General features: G+C 45.3%; 1 protein-coding gene across 1 annotated transcript; it reads right to left on the bottom strand.

The window, feature by feature from the left end:
* Positions 1-582: 582 nt before the first annotated feature.
* Positions 583-19,237, bottom strand: TNFSF15 (TNF superfamily member 15). The gene is made up of 4 exons (XM_058524743.1): positions 19,007-19,237; positions 4,694-4,736; positions 3,688-3,735; positions 583-1,037 (listed from the first exon to the last, which is right to left on the bottom strand). Exons 1-4 carry the CDS (start codon positions 19,235-19,237, stop codon positions 583-585), a joined length of 777 nt encoding a protein of 258 aa, XP_058380726.1.
* Positions 19,238-19,683: the final 446 nt, after the last annotated feature.

Raw genomic sequence — 19,683 nt, forward strand, 5'->3', positions numbered from 1 at the left:
CCTGATAAAGGGAAAGGTAGCCTTTCTCATTTGCCATAGATGGCATGAAAACCAATTTCTTTTTTTTGAGAGCATTCATGAGAAATAAAAGCTCTCTTTTCATTTTTTTAGGCAAGGCATTAAAGTATGTGTTTGGGGAAACTGATTAAGGATTTCGCCTCTGAAGGGTTTACACTGTTTTCTAGGGTTTTGGATTTTGTTCAAGGCTCCTGAACTGAAGAAAATGCTTCGTAATCAAATTGCATGGTAACTTGGCCCACTGGTGACAAAAGTGTAATAAGAAGGTGTGGAAATGTTCTGAGTAGATCATCCATTCATTTGGTGATCAGTGTTCTAATGTTTAGAAACTCACCACTCTTCTAAGCAACCATGATAATACATCTGCTCTCTTCTGCCTTTTTCCAATTAATATTCTCATCAGTAAGGCATGTAGGGTGTGAACTTATGGGCCCTACATTTCATAGCTAAACCACTGTCTCTGTGGAATGCTCCAAGAAAACCTCTTGTTATAATTACACATGAATGAAGAAAATTAGGAAATAGGAGCCAGAGGAGTTTCACACAATGACGTCCACTCTGCCTCTATAGCAAGAAGGCTCCAAAAAAGGTTTTATCTTCTTTAGTGTAATCTACCAAAGAGATGTCACTGACATTCACCATCAGCTTGTCCCCTTCTTGCAAGGAGAACATGGCCCCTAGGTAGATGGGTTGGAACCAGTTGCTGCCTATTTCACACACTGACTTGGTTCCCATTAGGAGCTGAGTTGGCTCAGGGTAACTGTCCGTTACCTTGGTGATGACCACAATGATGGAGTCTGGCTTGTTCAGTCGGCTTCCTTGGCCGATTTCGCCACACTCGGATGTGGTGCCCCGGAATGTGACCTGGGAGTAAACAAAGTAATCTCCCGACTCTGGGATCACCAGGAATTTGTTGGTGTAGTTCATCCGGTTCTTGGTGAAGGCCAAGCCAAGTTCATGTTCCCAATGCAGAGCTGGGAACTGATTTTTCAGCGGCTGTGTGGGAGTTTGTCTCACAACTGTAAAGACAAGAACAAGATTTAATTTGCTTGTGTCAGAACCTGTGAACTTTGCTAAAGAGTCTCATATCATTTTCAAAGATTGAAAATGATTCAATAAAACCAAGAGCTACCAAGCTCCTTGAGGAGGAACATTGTTTAACTATAACTCTATAACTATAATAAGTAATTAAATATAATATATTGTTTAATTATAAAAATATATATATATATGTATTTTTTTGGTGAGGAAGATTGTCTCTTAGCTAACATCTGTGCCAATCTTCCTTTATTTGTGTGGGTCACTGCCACAGCATGGCTTGATGAGCCATGTGTAGGTCCGCGCTTGGGATCCGAACCCACAAACCCCAGGCCACTGAAACGGAGCACATGAACATAACCACTATGCCACCAGACAGGCCCCAGATCCTGAGTTTTCTGATATGACAATTTTTAATTTTACCTGAGGCCTGTGATCCTGGAAAAGAGTGAAGGTTAAGAAATCTCCTCACTATTTTGTGTTTTGGAAAACAGCTTACTGCAAAGTACCACTCTTCCCCAAATGACATGAATAAGACTGATGGATGCCCCCTTGTTAACCTATGACGAGGCCAGACACCAGACCCTCGAAATACCCAGTCTTTGCCTCATAAGTGATTAGCTGAACTGTTTTATCGCCGCTGATCCATCGGAACAAATGCTTGTTAATCAACTATGTGAGTTCCTTCTCCTCCTTGAGTCTCAATTTCCTGTCTGTGAACTGGAGGTAAAGCTTCCTCATAATCTTGTTCTGATGATCAAGTGAATGAAAGAGACATGAATATTTTTATCACAATGGCTGGATACAACAGTACTCAATATGTATTTATTTTCTTTCTCCAAATAAACTAGCATCGTTCATTTTGACAGATTAAAAAATAAGCCTATTTTATTTTATATAGTTTAATATGTTCTTATGGGTGCATTATTTATAAATACTCATTATATAGAACAGATGAATGAATGCTTTTATGAAGCATCTATAGCAGAAGAAATGAATAGAATCAAACCATTGATTTCAACGAAGACAGTCTGTGATAAAACCAATACTTTTCAGGAAAAATATAAACAGATTTTAATTTCCTACAACTGCTTTTGAAATTCATAGCAATGACTGTTATGTACTGTCAGCCACAGTTTCGGGATAAAGAAGCATTTAGCAACCTTCACACTTGGTGGTTAACCAGAAACCTGGTTCCTGGATTTTTCTAAAGCATCTTTCCCACTACTGACTGGGCTATGGTTTATTTTGCAAGTATGACACACGTTCAGAACGTGTGTGGTCTCCGCTGGCCCCTGCGCTAAGTGGTCCCTGGAGAGCTCTGTTGCTTCTTTGCAAAATCTGTGAAACACATTTTTATTAGTCACCTCTGATAGTCTCTACTCCTTCTTTGTGGATAATGCAGCAGATTTGGAAAAAAAAAATTCCTCTCAGCTGATGCAAAAGCAAAAATTATTTAGTCTGTAGACAAAGGAAGTTTTGTTAAATTGATATGCAATTAGCTATGTCAACACAGCAGCAAGTGGGAGTTTGGGTAGGAAGTATGTTGTAACGGAAACAGTGCAGTTCTGAGAGTCAAGCTTAAATCTCAGCTCTTCCTAGTCATGTGACTTGGGACAAGTGAATTTAGTTGTCTGAGCCTCAGTTTCCCCATCTCATTGGGTTGATATGCAGATTAAATGAGATCATGGATGTAAAATGCCTACCACATTGCCTGCTACATATTAGGAGCTCAGTAGAACCTAGATTCCCTTTCCAATTTCTATTCCCCCCATTCAGTAGGAAGAGGGTTGGCATCTCCATACTCAGTTTTTAGGATTTTCCTGCCCAGCCTGTTCACTCCCTCCCTTTCTTATAGGTAAGTGGTAAATGGTGGCAACTTGGCATCTCCCTGGTCCTAATCTTCACTCAGGACTCACCACAAACAGTTTCTTCTTGGTTAAACATTAAGACAAACCTCTTGGGTCACAAGGATAGCCCCTGATGGGTTGTGAATTTTCTTATAGGTCAGGAAAGTATGCTTCTTTTTAAGTCTAGTTTTCAGATGGGCTTTTAACACATCTTTCTGCACTGTCTTGCTGTTTTCTTTGGAGTCTTAGATGTGTATGCAACTCCAGGTATGAGACCCCAGGAATTTTGACACTAGACTTGGGAAGCTGGCCAATGGGTCATATTATGAGATTGCTCTTAATCTTTTCATATCAATGAAAATTCTTCAGAAATACCTACCTGAATGTAAACGTCCAATAACTTCATTTTGAATAGGGCACAGATGGACTCATAAATTGGGAACTCTGGGGATCTTTCATCTTTGACTAGATTTAGAATTACACGAATCTCTGAGTTTGAGTAAAGCCGTTTCTAAATGACTGAGTATGTGAATGACAGAGAGAGACAGTAGAAAAAGAGAGAAGGCTAGTAGAATTTGAAAGAAAATGTCCAAGAGACATAGGCCTTTGGACCCCTCAAGTGAGGAAGATATCTGAAAACCCTCAATTGAGAGGAGGAGTCTGTTACCAAGGGGTGTGGTTTCCAGACTGAAGCTACTAGAACGAGTTGTGGCAAACACTCTGAAAGAAATGTCAGGTCCATGGCCCTTGGTCTCCTGAAAAACATGTCAGGGAGAATTACCTGTCAGGTGTGCTCTTGGCTTATCTCTAGCAGCTTCTGGAGGAAGGTCTGTAAGGAAGGGAGAAAAATGCTGAGTCAGAGGGTGACTGAAGTGAAGACGGCATTTTGGAAGTTGCACAGCGCCTGCAACAAGAGAGAAATATTTCTCTCCTCCCTCTTGATTCAGTTCCATTCTTTGCAGGTTTTTTGAGGGGGACAGGGGAACCTCAAAAGAAAGAGACTTGAACACAAATGAATCTTGGCCCCGTGGCTTTGGGCAAGTTATCTAACCTGTCTGAGACTCTGTTTTCTCATCTCTAAGATGGGCATGTCAATTCCTACCATGGATGGAGAGTGCTCAGAATGATTCCTGGCACATGGTCGGTGCTCAATAAAGCTCACCTTGCCTCTCTTTTCCTCCTACTGCTTCTGTGGGAGCTGATTGGCCTTTTGCCTCCTTCATGGTCCCTTTAACTACAGCCACTGAGGCATCTGGATGTCCTGACAGAACTGGATGGGAACCACTCTGTAGCTATATGATCTTGGCAGGTCCCTTTTCCTCTCTGGACCTCTGTTTCCCTGTCGGTTCTCCAGAAGACCTCAGAATTTCCTTTTGGTTCTCAGAGATGATTATAATGGGCAAATGTGTTCTAACTGCAGTGATAAAGATGGTGCTGTCGATGATGATAAGGAAAAAATCATTGTGTACTTTTGATGTGTTAGGCATTGTTCTAATACCTTTATAGGAGTTAACTAATTCAATCCACACTAACCCTGGGAGGTAGGTACCATTATAATCATTTTGATAGGTGAGTAACCTGGGACAGACAGGTGAAATCATTTGCCCAAAGGCCATCAACTCCACAGGCCATGCACTTGGCCATGGCACTATTTTGCCTTCTTAGTGACTGGGGAGGACCCTCACTTCTCCTCTGGGTTTACGTGCTTTTGAACCTCCTACATACCAGAACTACTAGATATGTTCTTGTTCCCCACAATAGAAGGCATCAAATATGAACACACTTACAAGCTCGCTGATGTGCAGATCCAAACTCCTGTCCTTTTGGTGTCTATTGGGAAAGAAAGATACGGTTCAGACTATTTGCGGTCCTATTGACCCCAATACCCACACAGCTGCCCATAGCATGGGCATGATTAAGATGCTGCTGCTATACTGCCTGGTTACTCTGAGAGTGAAAGAAACCAGAATGAAATATTTTGGGGATGGGAATCTTGCACCCAAGCTTTCCCTTTTCCTCCTCCAGTCCCCCCAAGACCTGTCTCTCTCTTATGCTTGTCTCTGAAGCTCATCTTTAAAGTTCTCTCCTGAGCTCTTCTTGTTCTATTTTAGAGCACTCTGACATCTTGTCTTGCTTCTATTTGAACAAATAATGACACTTGCTTTATTTTCTTTTCCTCACCACAATTTAAAAATTGGAGCTATTTTAAGAAAGTGATTCAGAGAAAGAAATAATGGCTACGTTCTCCTTCTCATCAGCCTCAACAATTGTTCCGTTTCCTTGTAAGACTTGAAGACTTTTTCATCATTGCCATCCCAGTTTGTGAGCCATTTCAGATATCACATGGTAGCGGAAGAGTAATTGCTTTGGAGGCAGACAGACCCGAATTTGAATCCTAGTTCCACCATTTATTAACATTGCGATCTTGAGCAAGATGCTTTTCTTCTCTGAGCTTTGGTGTCATTTGTAAAAGGGGAGTGATAACATCTGTAGTCCTAGATAACGCCCAGCTTTGAGATAAGGATCAACTCAGAAAATGTATGAGTCAGTGCAAAGAACACATGGAAATGAAGGAACTACCATTCACGTGCCTGAATATCAATCTCAGGAGCGAAACTAAACTCTTAGCTTAGGAATAAAATCACCATCTTACAGTTTACCAAGTTTCCAAAAACCCTTCTCAGATGTGATTTTGACTCAACCCAGGGTCTTCTGATTTGGTTCTCGTAACTACGTGGTCCCCCATGAACAATGAGCCTCATGTCACCACGGACACTTGATCAGTTTTACATCTTAAAACCTGCATGTGTGTGCGTGAGTGCCCTTGTGAATGAGGAATTGTGTGTCTGTGTGAGTATGAGAGAAGACAGCTCCATCAGTGGGAAAGAGCGTGAATTGATGTGTCTTTGCATCTGTGTATCTACATATGTCTGTGGTGTGGTGTTGTGTGCGCGGGTGTCTCTACACACGTATGTGTGGTCATGTGGACCCAGCTGTGCCATTTTTGAGTCTAGGTCTGTAGCAGTTCTGTGATAACTGTGAGCTTGTTAGAGCCCAGACCGTCAGGCTCTTTTTACTCCCAAGCCAAGCAACCTAACCTCTACCGATTTGGTTCTCGTAGCCCTCTTGAGGGCAAAGATCTTGTCTTTGAATGACTGACTGACTTCATTGTCTCTCCAGCTCCCTTTCCTCTGCTTCCTAATTCTGTTGATGGCAACACTGCAGCTTCCCCTCAGTTACCAGGCCTGAAATTTCCTTCTTTCTTCTTCCACAAACCAAGTTGTCATTTCTATTTTGCAGTTTTTTCTCTTTCACGCCTCCACTCCCGGCCTCAGCGTGCTGCTTTCCTGGATTCTTCCAACAACTCCCTAACAGGTCTTCCTGCCTCTGGTTTCTTTTCTTCTCCAACCCATCTCCTAGCCTGCCTTCAGTGGGCTTTTTCTAAAGCATCACTTTATTGAGACACAACTCTGCTCATAAAACCTTCCATGGTTCCCCATGGCTTTCAAAACAGCCCCAAATACTTGACATTCGAAGACCCTGTTTACCACCCTAAACTTGTTACCCACTATTTACTCCTCTCCAAGTCCTCTGTGCTCCAGCATGAGAGGCAACCACAGCGAACGATTCAAGGCGCCTGAAAAATGCAGTAAGTGTAGCTACTGTTTATTGAATGAGAAGTGACACTGTGCTCTGTTAAGCCTCATCTCCTTCAGTATCGTGTCCTTCGGCTTTGCAAGGACCATCTAAGGTGGAGGATATTCACATCCTCACGTAGAAAATGGGGCTCGTGGAGGTGAAGTAACTCGCCTAACGTCCTATACCTGGAAAGTGGAGGAGTAGGGTTTTAACCAAGGCCAATTGACTCCGGAAGACCAAGCCCTAGGCCATTGCAACTTACAACTTCTGGGCAAGCTCCTCATCTGGTGAGGTGGAGGGATAAGTATCAGCAATTTCATGCACTATGGCAGTGGGAAAACACAGAGTTCAGAAAACAGGAACTTGGCCCAGAAGAGGGGGAATCAGGGGAAATTACCCCTGAACTGAGTCTTACAGGTCTCACAGGTATTAGCCAGGTGATAAAAGGTAATGACCATTCCCGACAAGGCCAGAAGCTTATGCAAGAGTGAGGAGGCCCAACAGAGCACGCGAGCAGTTGGGAAACTGAAAGGATTTCTGCTGCCGAATGAATACATTATATATATTTAGAAGTAGGGTCATGTGTACAAACCTAAACCCAATTGATGTGACTACTTGTCCAGCATTAATGACTTTGATGGGATGGGGAGGGTGCAGAAGCAGCCTAGAAACGAGCCTATTTTGTAGCCTGTTTCCTTACTTGCTATTGACAGAGCTGATAAAGAATTGGTCTTTTGGCAAGCCAGAAAACTGAAGATGGGGTTCTCAAGAGAATTGGGGAGAGCGTGGTTGCATCCTCTTCCATAGGAAATGGTACCTGCTCTGGTTGGCCTTCTGCTTCATTTAGTTCTCTGCTGAGAAATCTTGAACATCCTGCTTATTTTTATATTTGGGGTGGGAGCATGCTTCCCCGTTTGCTCTGCTGGATTTCTATAACTTGAGCCACATCTTATTTTCATATATGGATGGACGTGTATGGCTTTTAGTGGCCCAGAATGCCACTGAACATCTGGAGGCTGTGATAGTGCCAGTTGGCAGGTGCTGAAGACCACAACATTCCAAGAGTCCCCAAGAAGAACGTCAGCTGGGACTCTCTTTCCACGAACAGCGTCTAAAGCCTTCCGTTGCTGCTTCTCTTAATAATGACTCTGTCTATTGTGGGAGGAAGATAACTGTGGTGGGAAGCAGGAATGGATGAAGAGGAGATTTGAGAGGAAGAAAGAGTGGCTTATTTGGGGAAAAGTTTATGCATTTGAGCTGGATCAATGCCTGCTCTCAAGTTAGTTGCTGACAACACCAGGTCAATAAAATCTCTTTCTGCCCTCCACCCTGACTCATTTCCATTGCTTCTGGGTTACTCTGGGGCACCAAGGAGACGGTGACTCCTGAGGGATGCTGGTCACTGCAACATTAACTTCCAAATCTGAACATACATGGAGTCCAACAACACCATTCAATTCCTTCTCAAATCACTGGCTGAGAACAAGGATCCAATTTTATTTTCCCTCATGAACATTTAACACTCCCTGCAGTGATAGTACTTATTTATGTGCTTATTGCTTTTCTCTCTCTAGCAGAATTTAAGCTGCATGAAGGCAAGGACCTGGTTTGTATGTCTTTCTCATACTATATTCCTGGTGTCTCAGACAGTGCCCAGCACTTCTACTAGATTTCAGTTGGCAAGGTATGCTGTTGCTCAGGCATCAGAAAGACAGACAGAGGGACCGGCCTGGTGGCACAAGTGGTTAAGTGCGCACGCTCCACTGCCGCGGCCTGGGGTGCGCCGGTTCGGATCCCGGGTGTGCACCGACGCACCGCTTGTCAGGCCATGCTGTGGTGGCGTCCCATATAAAGTGGAGGCAGATGAGCATGGATGTTAGCCCAGGGCCAGTTTTCCTCAGCAAAAAAGAGGAGGATTGGCAGATGTTAGCTCAGGGCCGATCTTCCTCACCAAAAAAAAAAAAAAAGAAAGAAAGAAAAACAGGCAGAAAAGAGAGCAGAAGATAGAGTAAGGCCCAGCCTCAGCGAGTTTAGCCAGAGTTTTATAATCCAAAAAACAAGGAAAGAGACCTTTTTATTTTAGAATACATGCAAAGTTTTGAGTTTTTGTTTAAATTTTAGAAGTTTTAATTTGTAGAGGTGGGTAGCCATAATCTTTTAGTACTGGGACCTCTAAAGGTTTTCATCAGGCTCTGCTTAGATCATCTTCATGCTCTAAAAATGTTTGTGGAAAGTTGCAAGGGTTGGCCAGGAGTCAAAGCCAGAAAAGGCAAATGTGTACGCCATGGACATACGTGTTAGTGGACAGTAGGATGCCCGCTATCATCAGCATTTATTAGCCCAAGCAAAACAAGCTACTGCTTTTCTCCTTATTTCCTACAGGTAGGGGAATTTTCACTCTCATTTAATTTTCTTTTTTTTTCCCTTCTCACTTATTTTTTGCGTGTTGATTGGCAATCCTTAACTCAAACTAACTATAACCTATTACTATAGGCATTTTTGGAATGACTCTAATTCTTCAAATAGGGAAGAAGGCAGGATGAAGGGAAGGAGGAGCGCTCGCTGGGCGTCAGCTCTTGTAATGACATTTATGTGCGTTCCTCATTTAATACTCCAGCAACCCTCAAAGGAGAGTACCGCCTTTTTATGGCCTTTGTAAGCCACAGATCAAAGAGTAAACAGAGGGCCTGGGATCTGAACCTTTAGCCCAAGTACAGACTCTGGCATACATCAGGAGCCCCATAAACACAAGCTGAGTACACACAAAGACGATCGAATCTGAAGCGAGATGGTCTTTGCGATTCTCTCATTGACATTTCCCCAGGAAAATCCCTTGAGTGTGTTTTAACTAATGACCCATTTAGCCTTTCTTCCATATGCCGTAGCCACTCTCTAGTATATTCATAAACAAGAAGAGATATCCATTTCTTGCCAGCATAAATGCTGCAATTGCAAAGGCATAAATGTTTTATGACCCATAACATCCTTCCAGCGCTTCTAGGAGAAATTTCGCAGACATTTGCCTCCTTATCTTTTCCCCTTGCTTCTCTCTGTTTGTACTGGCACAGGATAAATCCAACGTGGAAATGTTTTATTCCGAGCCTGTTTTGTTTCATCATCCTCCAAGGTGCATGGGACAGGGCTTTACATGCAACATTCAGAGTGCTGCAAAGAATGTGGTGTTTGCAGCCGAGCGAATGTGAAAATCCCAGCTCTATTATTTCCTACTGGTCTAACTTTGGCATGTCACCTAAGCTCCATGAGACTGTTTCCTCATCAGTAAAAGAAGACAATGATTCTTTCCTCCTAGGGCTATTGTGATGGCTAAGAAAGACCATACACATAAAGTGGATATCCAATTCATTTTCCTTCTTTCTTTGGCCTCAATAAATGCTTGTGGTATGTATTGTTGGTTCCACGTAGCTTCCCTTTGGTTTCATCACTTCAATGATAAACAGAAGCCACCTTGTGTCTCTTCATGACCAGCGGCAGACTGGGATCATTTAGGAGCTCTGGACGGCTCCCTCCTTTGCCCAATAGGAGAGGCTTCCCCAGTCCACAGTTCGCTTCTGGACTTCTGCCCTTTCAGAACGCAAACAGGTGGAGGGAATGGAATGTACCTCCCACTCATTTCAAAACCCAAGGTTGTTGCTATAATGAGGCTGCTGGGTCTCATTAAGGACACTAGGCTGGGAGATGACCTCTTGCAGCCATTCTGCTGCTGCAGCCGGGCGTGTGTGATCTGTCTGGTGAGGACGCGGGAGCTTGTGGCGCTGGGCATTGAATGATGTTTATTTCAGCAGGTGAATGAATGGATCCTGGCATCGCCAGCTACCAGCTGCCATGAATGTTTGGGATTCACACCCATAGCTCGCTCCCCCTCCCTTTGCATTTCTGCACGCACCTACACCACCTCTGGTTTCTCTGCCCTTTGCCCACAGGCCGACCTTTGGAGAGAGTGGGGCTTATCCTCCAGGTGAGCCAGGACTTCCCGAGGCTACAGCAGGGGGCAGTGTCACAGAGCGCTCAGTGTTTTGCAATTTACAAAGCACTTTTACCTCAACTATCTGTTTCCTCTAGACACCACTGAAAGGGGATTATCATTACGGTCCTCCTTCCCAAAGAGGAAACAGCTTGAGTGAGATAAAAGGGCTCACCCAAGGTGGAGCGGGCAGGGAAATCATGCCTGTTGAGCATCTACTTTATGGCAATAACTTTCTGGACGTCTCCTTGCAGAATTCTTAGCACAGTGCTATGAAGAGAGGGTGTTAACCTCCCATTTTATAGACAGGGTGTGTAAGCCTTAGGGAGACCAGGTACCGTGCACCTCCCTCCATCCCTCTCTCCATCCGGGAGACACTTAGTGAGTGCCTTCTCTGTGCCAGGTACAGCAAGGTGCCCCCAGGGAGGAAGGGGACTAGCATTTATTGAGGATTTACTATGTGCCAAGCACCTTTCAGGGTGTCATTGTTAAATCTTCCTGACCACCCTAGGGAGTGAATGATTTGCTGGGCTTATACCCAGAGGCAGACTAGCATAGTGGTCAGGAGGAACATATGTGGTGAATTTGAATCCCAATGTCACACTCTGACTGTGTGACTTTGAGCACCTGGTTTAACTTTTCCCAGCCTCAGTTTCTTCATCTCTAAAAGGGAGATAACAGCAGTACTTTCCTCATCAGTTTCCAGAATCACCTGAGATGGTGCATGTAGTAATAGTGGCAAACATATACCGCAAGTGTTTATATGCCAGACACCAGGCTAAGGAATTTCTAGGTGTGATCTTATTTACCCATTTCAAAACCCTAAATATGAAAAAGCTTAGAGTGGTGTCTGGTATATAATAAGTTATTACAAGGTCACAGCTGCCATGTGGGTGTACCATGGCTTTCCCTCAAGTCTGTGTAACTTTGAAGCCTGAGCTGGCATCACTATGGGGTCCCGTTTGTCTGGGTAGAGACCAAGGGGGCTCAGGGGCATGCGTGGGAAGTGGAGGGGTACAGGGGACAAGGCGAAAGAGCCTTGCAGGCATTTTTAAGGAAGGGATGGAAGTGAGATTGGAGGGAACCAATGAGAACGTGGGGGAGTGTGTGGAGATGATTCTAGAAGTAGGGCATGGAGGGAAAGGACAGAGATGGGACAGTGGTGCACCCTGGGAAGCAGAGTCTCCTATGGCATCCCTGACAATTCATTGCACAGTACTGAGTGCCTACTCTGTGCCAGGCTTGGGGCTGAGGCAGCGTGGTGCGTTCTGTTGTGCCTATAGCACAGAGTCTGTGTGTGCCAGAGCAGAGCCTGGGGAAGATGGAGGCCTGGCCTCAGGGCACCTCTGGGGCAGAGTAGGACCTGTGGACCCATCCTGAGGGCAGTGGAAGCCACGAAGGGCCCAAAGAAGGCACAGGCCATGGTCTAGTGCAGTTGGGTATAGAACGGCTTGGAGGGTGGTTTGGGGGCACAAGCCCATGAGACAGGGTGGAGAAGGAGGCACAGACATGGCTCACAAACATCAGAGACCAAGAAAAGCCTTCCAGCACCAAATCCTGCTCTCTGGCCTGGTGATGGCAGATTCCAGAGTGGGTGGAGAAGTTGGCCTCTCTGTTGTAATTTCCAGGAGCAGGGAAGTTCCACGGTCACAATAATAGTGATTGCTATGACTTGCTAATCCCCCACCCCTGCCAGTCACTTGAAGTACTTTATTTCTAATGATCCCATTTCATGCATAAGAAGCTGAGGCCCAGGAAGGTTACATAACATGGCTAAGAAGAGGCTAGGCCAGAATTCAAACTGGATCTGAACCTTGGACCCATGATTTTTCCAAGGTGCGAATCTACCTATCATTCTCCCGGAGTCTAAAGATCCTAAAACATTTTACTGTCTCTATTTTCCTTTGTGTAGGTAACATATCCATTTTGTACAAAAGGGTATAGGTTTAGAAATGTCTGCCCCTTTCCCTTGTCGCCCAGCCACCCAGTTCCTCTACCTGGATGCTGGCAGAGTTTCCAGTCTCTTTCATCCTCTTCCTGAGATAATCTATGCATTTATAAACACGTTCTTCTAAGTGAATATGTATTATTTTTTTAGAAAATGAAGTGTCCCATATTCTATATGCTGTTATGCACTTTGCTTTTTATGCTTAATGGTATAACTTAGAGAAATCCTCTCTCCTTATGTATAGAGAGGCCCCACTTTTTTTATTCCCGAGGAAGATTTGCCCTGAGCTAACATCTGCTGCCAATCTTCCGCTTTTTCCTTGAGGAAGACGGGTCCTGAGCTAACATCTGTGCCAGTCTTCCTCTATTTTGTATGTGGGTCGTAGCCACAGCACAGCCACTGACGAGTGGTGTAGATCAGGGCCTGGGAACTGAACCTGAGCCACTGAAGCAGAACACACCGAACTTAACCACTAGGCCACAAGGGTGGCCCTAGTGATGCTCCATTTTTTAAAAACAGTGGCAGCTGCCAATCTCCATTGCATGGGAGCACCATGACGTATTTAACTGATGCTGTATTTATGGACACTTTACCTAAAGGCATTTATTCCAAATCTTTTCTAATATAATTTTGATTTCTGCTCTGCAGCTTACTTGGGTAATAAGTTTGTCACATTGCATCTTTCCTTACACAATCCCTTAAGAAAGAGTTCAGTTTAAAATATTCTTTTTACAGTCCTGGTAATCATCTTTGTTGCTGCTAATAAAAACCTAGAACATTCCTATGCCAGTTGCGGTTACTTTTCTAATGTCTGGTCTAGGGACCCAGCAAACATGGAGTCCATCTCATTTTCTGGTAGAATGAGGCCCAGCAATGTAGAAATAGAATCCAGTTCCTGCTCTGCCTCGGACCTGCTCAGTGACCCTGAACTTTTCCTTCTCATTTCTGATCCTCTGTTTCCTCCACTATAAAATGAGAAGATTAGATTAGATCAAGGGTCTGCAAACTTTTCCTGTAAAGGGTCAGATGGTAAACATTAACTTGGCGGGCCACACGGTCTCTGTTGAAACTACTCGACTCTGCTATTGTAGTGTGAAAGCAGCCATAGACGGTGCCTAAGTGAATGGGTGTGACTGTGTTTCAATAAAACTTATGCAAAAACAGGCAGCGAGAGAGACTTGGTCCATGGGTCATCATTGCTGACCCCTGGACGAAGGGTATTCTCATCTCTTCATTTCTGTAAATCTGTGAGGAGCTTTCCTTTCCTATTTAGGGAAGGGAAGGAACGTCCACCTGGTGCCCATATTGACAGGCACTCACTAGGGGCTTTATGGGATCAGTTGGAATCTGCGAAGCACTTCAGTCGGTAGGTATTACGGGAAAACTGACACTCAGAGGTTCTGTGCTTTGCTCACTCTCTTCCCTTTGAGCCTCTGCATCTCAAGCCCCAACTTGTCTATGTTAGATTAGAAAAGATTCTCAGCGATGCCAGCCCCCTGTGGTTGTTGCCAGGGGGGATGAGAAAGTCCCTTAGAGCAGTCCTGGCAGAGGGAACAGCCTACGTAGAGACCAAGAGCAGGAGAGCTCTTCGAGCGCTGGGGAAACTGAGGAAAGCCAGGGTGGCCAAAAGGCCAGTGACGGGGCAGGGAGAGGAGGGAGGACGGTACCAGGTGAGACCATGGAGACAGAGCTGTGACACTACCCAGTGAAGGTTTTCAAAGAATCATTTGGGGTCCTGAGTGGAGAATCAAAGCTAGGCTCATCTTTACAGAATTTCTTTCTTTCGTTTTTTATTGAGGTCGTATTGGTTTATAACATTATATAAACTTCAGCTGTACATCATTATATCTCTACTTTTGTATAGACTGGATCGTGTTCACCACCAAAAGTCTAGTTGCCATCTGTGACCACACACACGTGCCCCTTTACCCCTTTGCCCTTTTTATGGATGAATGAATGGATTTCCCTCATGTGTTGGTGATGCATAGGGAACAGGAGTATTCTGTAGAACAGAATTCCCCCTGTTTCCCCAACACATGAGGGGGATCAGTCATTCATCCACAAAAAGGGCAGATGGAAAGTGCTTTCCATGATCACAAAGCTTGATTGTGGGTGGGGAGGGGCCGGGGGGGGGAGACAACATGGAAACTGAAAGAGACCTGGATGTGCCAGCTCCGAGATCAGCTCCATCCCCTCCAGCTTTGTGACTTTGGGCGCTCACTCTGACTCTCTCAATTCAGGCTCCTCATCTGCCAGACATGACTGCTCACCCCCCCACCCCCCTCTCTGGGTTGCTGTGAGTGTCTGGTGGGATCATGCTTGTGAGAGCTGTGAGAGTGCTCTACAAGTGTGAGATGAGAGTTAACACCATGCTATTGTTATTGTTGTTATTATCATCTGTTTATCCTCACCTGCTGAGCCTACTCTTCAGGGCTGTGAATGTATTTGAAGGGCTGGGTGATCCTCCTCTCTTAATTCTCCTCGTGTTGGAGTTGACTTGCCTTTGGGCCTGGGCCACTGTGGGAATGGAAAGCTCATTCCAGAAACAATTCAGATTCCACGGATCTCACTGAAGGCTGTGGGCAGAAGAGACCCATGGGGCTGGGTGTGGGGAGGTGAAGAGGAGGAGGCAACAAGGGCTGGACACAAAGGGGATGGGAGGAGGAAAGGGGTTATTGCTACTTGTCCCGGAGGTGAGTCTACTCAGGCAGATCACAGTGGGGCTTTGTATTTGCAGGGCTTGTGGAATGTTCCAGGCTTTTTGGGGGAGACAGATCTGGGTGCAAGTTCTGGATCTAGGTCTTACTAACTGTGGGATCTAGATCATAAGGACAAATGCAAATTAAAAATAAGAGGCTTAGTTCTCCCTGCTGGAAATAATGGAAGAGATTTCCCTCCTCTCCTTTTCCCAGGGCGTTTACTTTAGAAAACTTGTAAGTACTTTTTCCTCTCTTTTAAATGTATATAAATCAATCTTACTGCAATAAACACAAAATTAAAAAAAAATGTAAATGTATATAAATCCTTTTGAGGACTAGACAGGCCTTTTCTTTCTCAGGACCTGGGGGCCATCTTTGAAATATGAACATCAAGAGAGATAGCAGCCCCATCTCCCAGTTTCTGTGGGAAGGTAGGTGCCTAACTTAGGTAGGCACCTTGCTCCAAGTTGCAAAACTACCTCCTGTCATAAAGATATGAGAAGTTTGTTTTTCTGCCAGAGAAAGCCAGTTAGCTAACACAGATGGTTGCCCCAATTCCAAGGTGAATTCAGGATGAACTGTGTGTGACGAATGGTGCCGTCAAGTCTTCTTGAGTTGTTGCTTATGTTGAGAACATGTATGGAATGGCTTGCATCTTCTTGGCTGTAGGGAAGGGTGAGATTCCATTCGTCTTTGCAATCTCAGCGGATTGCCTGTGATGCGAGCGCATCACTCCCTAGTTTAAAGCTTATTCAATAATAGAAGTGTTTTCTTTCTCTACTACCTTGGTGGAGAGGATTTCTGGGATGGGAGAAGATTTTGTTTTCAATTATATTTCCCCAACATGAGCAGGCCATGCTACATCTCTGATCCTCTTTGTCCTACTTGGAAAAACATGGGCAGCCCTAACTGCCCCCTGGCCCAGGAGCCCCGGGTGGGCGATTCTGAGGATGAAATGGGATTTGGTTTGTGAAGCTCCTCGCTGGGAGGCTGGCCTAGGGATGAGGCTCAGTCGTTGGTAACAGTTGTAGCTGCTTCCCTCCCTGATATTACTGATAGCATGTCTCCTGTGGTCCTGCGAGGGGCAGCTTGACACTGCAGAGGAGAGCACGGAGCAGGGAGTCAGATGACCCTGTTTCCAGCTTTAGGCTGGATGACCTTTAAAGGCCTGTTTCCTCCAATGGCCTGTATTGTCTGATGGCTTTCTTCTGTAATGGGGTCGGTGGCCTGGACTTCAGGCACAGACAGCATTCTAGCCACGGGTGCCTTCCTTCTCTCTTCCAGGAGGCCTTGCCTGAACCACCCCTACCTCCAGGCTGGGCTAGGAGAACATCTGGAATTCCTCTGCACATGGCCTATTTCCTTGTCCATCTCACGCATCAGACTTGGCCAAGATCAAGTTTTCCTGGTAGCTGCCTGTTGCCGGGCATAGCGTGACGATCACGTCACAGTAACCGTGTGCATGTAGCTCTTCCCACATTCCCATCATACAAACTGCTCCTGTGTGTGCCTTATCAGTGCTGTTGGAATATGATATTAGTATCGTCTTTTGGTAGAAAAGGAAACAGGTTCAACGAAATGAAGCCATGTGCCTATTTTCACTCAGTAGAGGTGACTAAGCTGGGATTTAAATTCAGGCATTGAAGAGCCATGACATTTTGCTGTTGTGTCCACCCAAGCTTTGCTTCGTGACTGGTTTCCCCCCTGAATCCCATCTTCTCCTATCTCCTCTGAGCTGGTTATTCACTCTCTGCTCTTCTTGGCCCTGCCCTATGCCCCGCGAGGCTGACCTCTGGGCACACTTGCTCCCTGGCTCCTTTGAGCCCGGCTTCCAGTTGAGTCTGGAGAATTGGATAAGAGGCTGGGAGCAGAAGCAGTCGGTTTTCCTCCGCTCTTCCTGCTTCCTTCCGGCCTTCCCTCTACTCAGCCCTTAGCTCCTCCAGGCAGGCCTTCTCTATGTTTTAGGGTCTCCTTGGGTTCCTCTAAAACTCCTCCCTCCATTTTCCCCTTCAGGCCAAGGGTGGTGATGGGCTTCCCACTGTTGCTGACCTCAGAATGCTTCCAGCCCTTGAATCTGTCTGCATCTCAGCAGGCAGACCCTTCTTTGAACCCCTTACAAACTCTTGAAACATTTGTCTTGAAGTTCTCTTCTCTGATGGGCCAGCTGTTCCTCCTCAGGTCTCTGATTGCTACATGTGGTCCAGCCTCACCCACGTTTCCCTTTCTCTTTCTTCTGACGTACCAAGAAGTTACACAGCCTGGCCAAACCACAGCTCCAAACCTCCCCACATGTCTGTTCTCCACGGAGATTGGTTTAACTATAACGGAACGGACAGTAGTAGCCTTGTCATCTCTTGAGTCCTACAACAAGGCAGACGCTATCCCCTGACTGGGCAAGTCACTGGCCCCCTCTAGGCTGTGCCATTCCACCTGATGGTCTCCTAGATCAACAGATGTGTTCTCTGGCTTCTGCCAACATAGAGGATCTCAGATATCATGTTGGGCAGAGGGAGTGTTTCCCTTTAACACTCAGGAGAGCTCAGTTCCTGGAAGCCACTCAATGCCTGATTCAAGGACAACCATCTCTTTCTGGCTAAAGAGAGACAGAGTTTCAGAGCGCTGACCAGTTGCTGCAATATGGCTTTGTCGGGACCAGCCCCATGGTGATCTCAGGGTCACAGCTTGACCTCCCATGCCCTGCAGCTGACCTCCCATGCCCTGCAGCTCTCTTCTAACACGAACAGCATTTCCGGGTCATCTGCATATTTCTACATTTTCTGAACTATGGCATGTGGCCATAGATGCTACTGCCTGAATCACAGTCTGTTGCTGACCCTGATGGGGTGGTGAGAGTTACACATTAGCCATGGCTTGCTCACCATGTCTCTGCTCTGAAGTTGGCCAGCATTGCGTAGAAGGCAGGTTTCCAATTAAACCAATTGAAAAGCTTGTTTTTTCCTCTGGAATTTAATACTTTGGACTGAAATTAAATCAGTCATCACAGATGATGCAGGAGAATCTTTTAAAAGGAGTATTACTTGAATGACCCATTCTTCAGGCTTTAAGCTTTTTGATGTTCCTAGTCCAGAATTATAAGTTTTCCCCTTGACACCTGTAACTTCCCCACCATTGCACCATTGGTCACCAGGACCTAAGCTCCCTGACTCCCTGCCCCCAGCAAGACCTGAGAGATAGACAATCAGGCAGGAGGTTCTTTCTCGAGCATTGAAAAAGAATATTTCTAAACCCAAGACAGGGGGTTGATTAAATAAACTATAGCACATACATATACAGGAATATACCACAACCATCTATAGTCTCATGCTGCTGTGAATTTATTAGAAATAAATAAAATCATAACATATTAGGAGACTCAAAATAATCCCATCTTATTAAAAACTATGGAATTATATACCCCAAAATGTTAACATTTTAGAGTGGTTACTTCTACGGGATTATGAGTAATGATAATTATCTTCTATTCCCTATCTGTGTTTTCTGACTTTTTTCAATGACCATGTGTTGGTTATGTAATTTAAAGAGTTTGTTTTTTTTAAAGAAAAGAAATGTTCTCAAATTATCAGTGCACTATGATCATAATTTTCTAAAAATATGTGGCTTGAGGTTGTTCCCATATAAACATAAAAAGGGACAATTCATTCCCTGGAAATATTGAGAACAAAACCCAAATTGGACCTCTCCACTCCTCACATTCTACATTTCCTTTGCATGTTGAAGCAAGGAATGTGATGGGCAAGGAGCTCTGTCAGAGCTGCAAGAGCTGGCAGGTGCTCACAGAGGGTCCCCAGGGTTGGTGGGGAGTCTTGCTTACCTGGAACACACAGGCTTCTCTTTGAGCCCGGAGCTGGCCCACGAGCAGATAGGCGGTGAGTCCTGCCAGGATGGGGAGCAACACCAGGCAGCAGGTGAGAGCCCAACGTGTGTTGCTGCCTCTCCTCCTGGCTGCTAGCCTGGCTCTGGCCTTCGGCCTGCAGCTGCCTTCCTCGGGCAGCATTTCCACGCTGGCTGTTTCCCCAAAGCCCAGCCCCAGATCCTCTGCCATGCTCCTGCTGGTCCTGAAGATGCCTCTGACTCCTCCTGGGCAGAGAGACCCCCCATTAAATAGAAGAGCTGCTCTCACAGTGGGTGAATTAATCGCTGCCTACTCCTCCCCCTGGCCTCTCTCCCTCCCCTCTCCACAACACTCTGAGCCCTGCCCCGAGAGGGAAAGCACCGCCTACAACAGAAACTAAGTTTAGTTTAAGGAAAAAAAAAAAGAAGAAGAAGAAGTCTTTCCCAAGCATATTTATATACAATGTACTCATGTGCTCCTTCCTTCATTTACAGAAGGAAGTTAGGAAAGTCCCTGGAGGAGGAGAAAAAAGAATTTATCAAGGCAGTGGGTGGGGCAAATTAAAATATACCTGCTCCCTGGGCTGGAGTCCTGCCAGCTGTGCCAATCTGGGGAGGGTGCTTCTTCTGGAAGTGAAAGTGAGGGATGGGGAGGTG

Source organism: Diceros bicornis, chromosome 28 (assembly GCF_020826845.1).
Source record: "Diceros bicornis minor isolate mBicDic1 chromosome 28, mDicBic1.mat.cur, whole genome shotgun sequence".
Taxonomy (NCBI): Eukaryota; Metazoa; Chordata; class Mammalia; order Perissodactyla; family Rhinocerotidae; genus Diceros; species Diceros bicornis.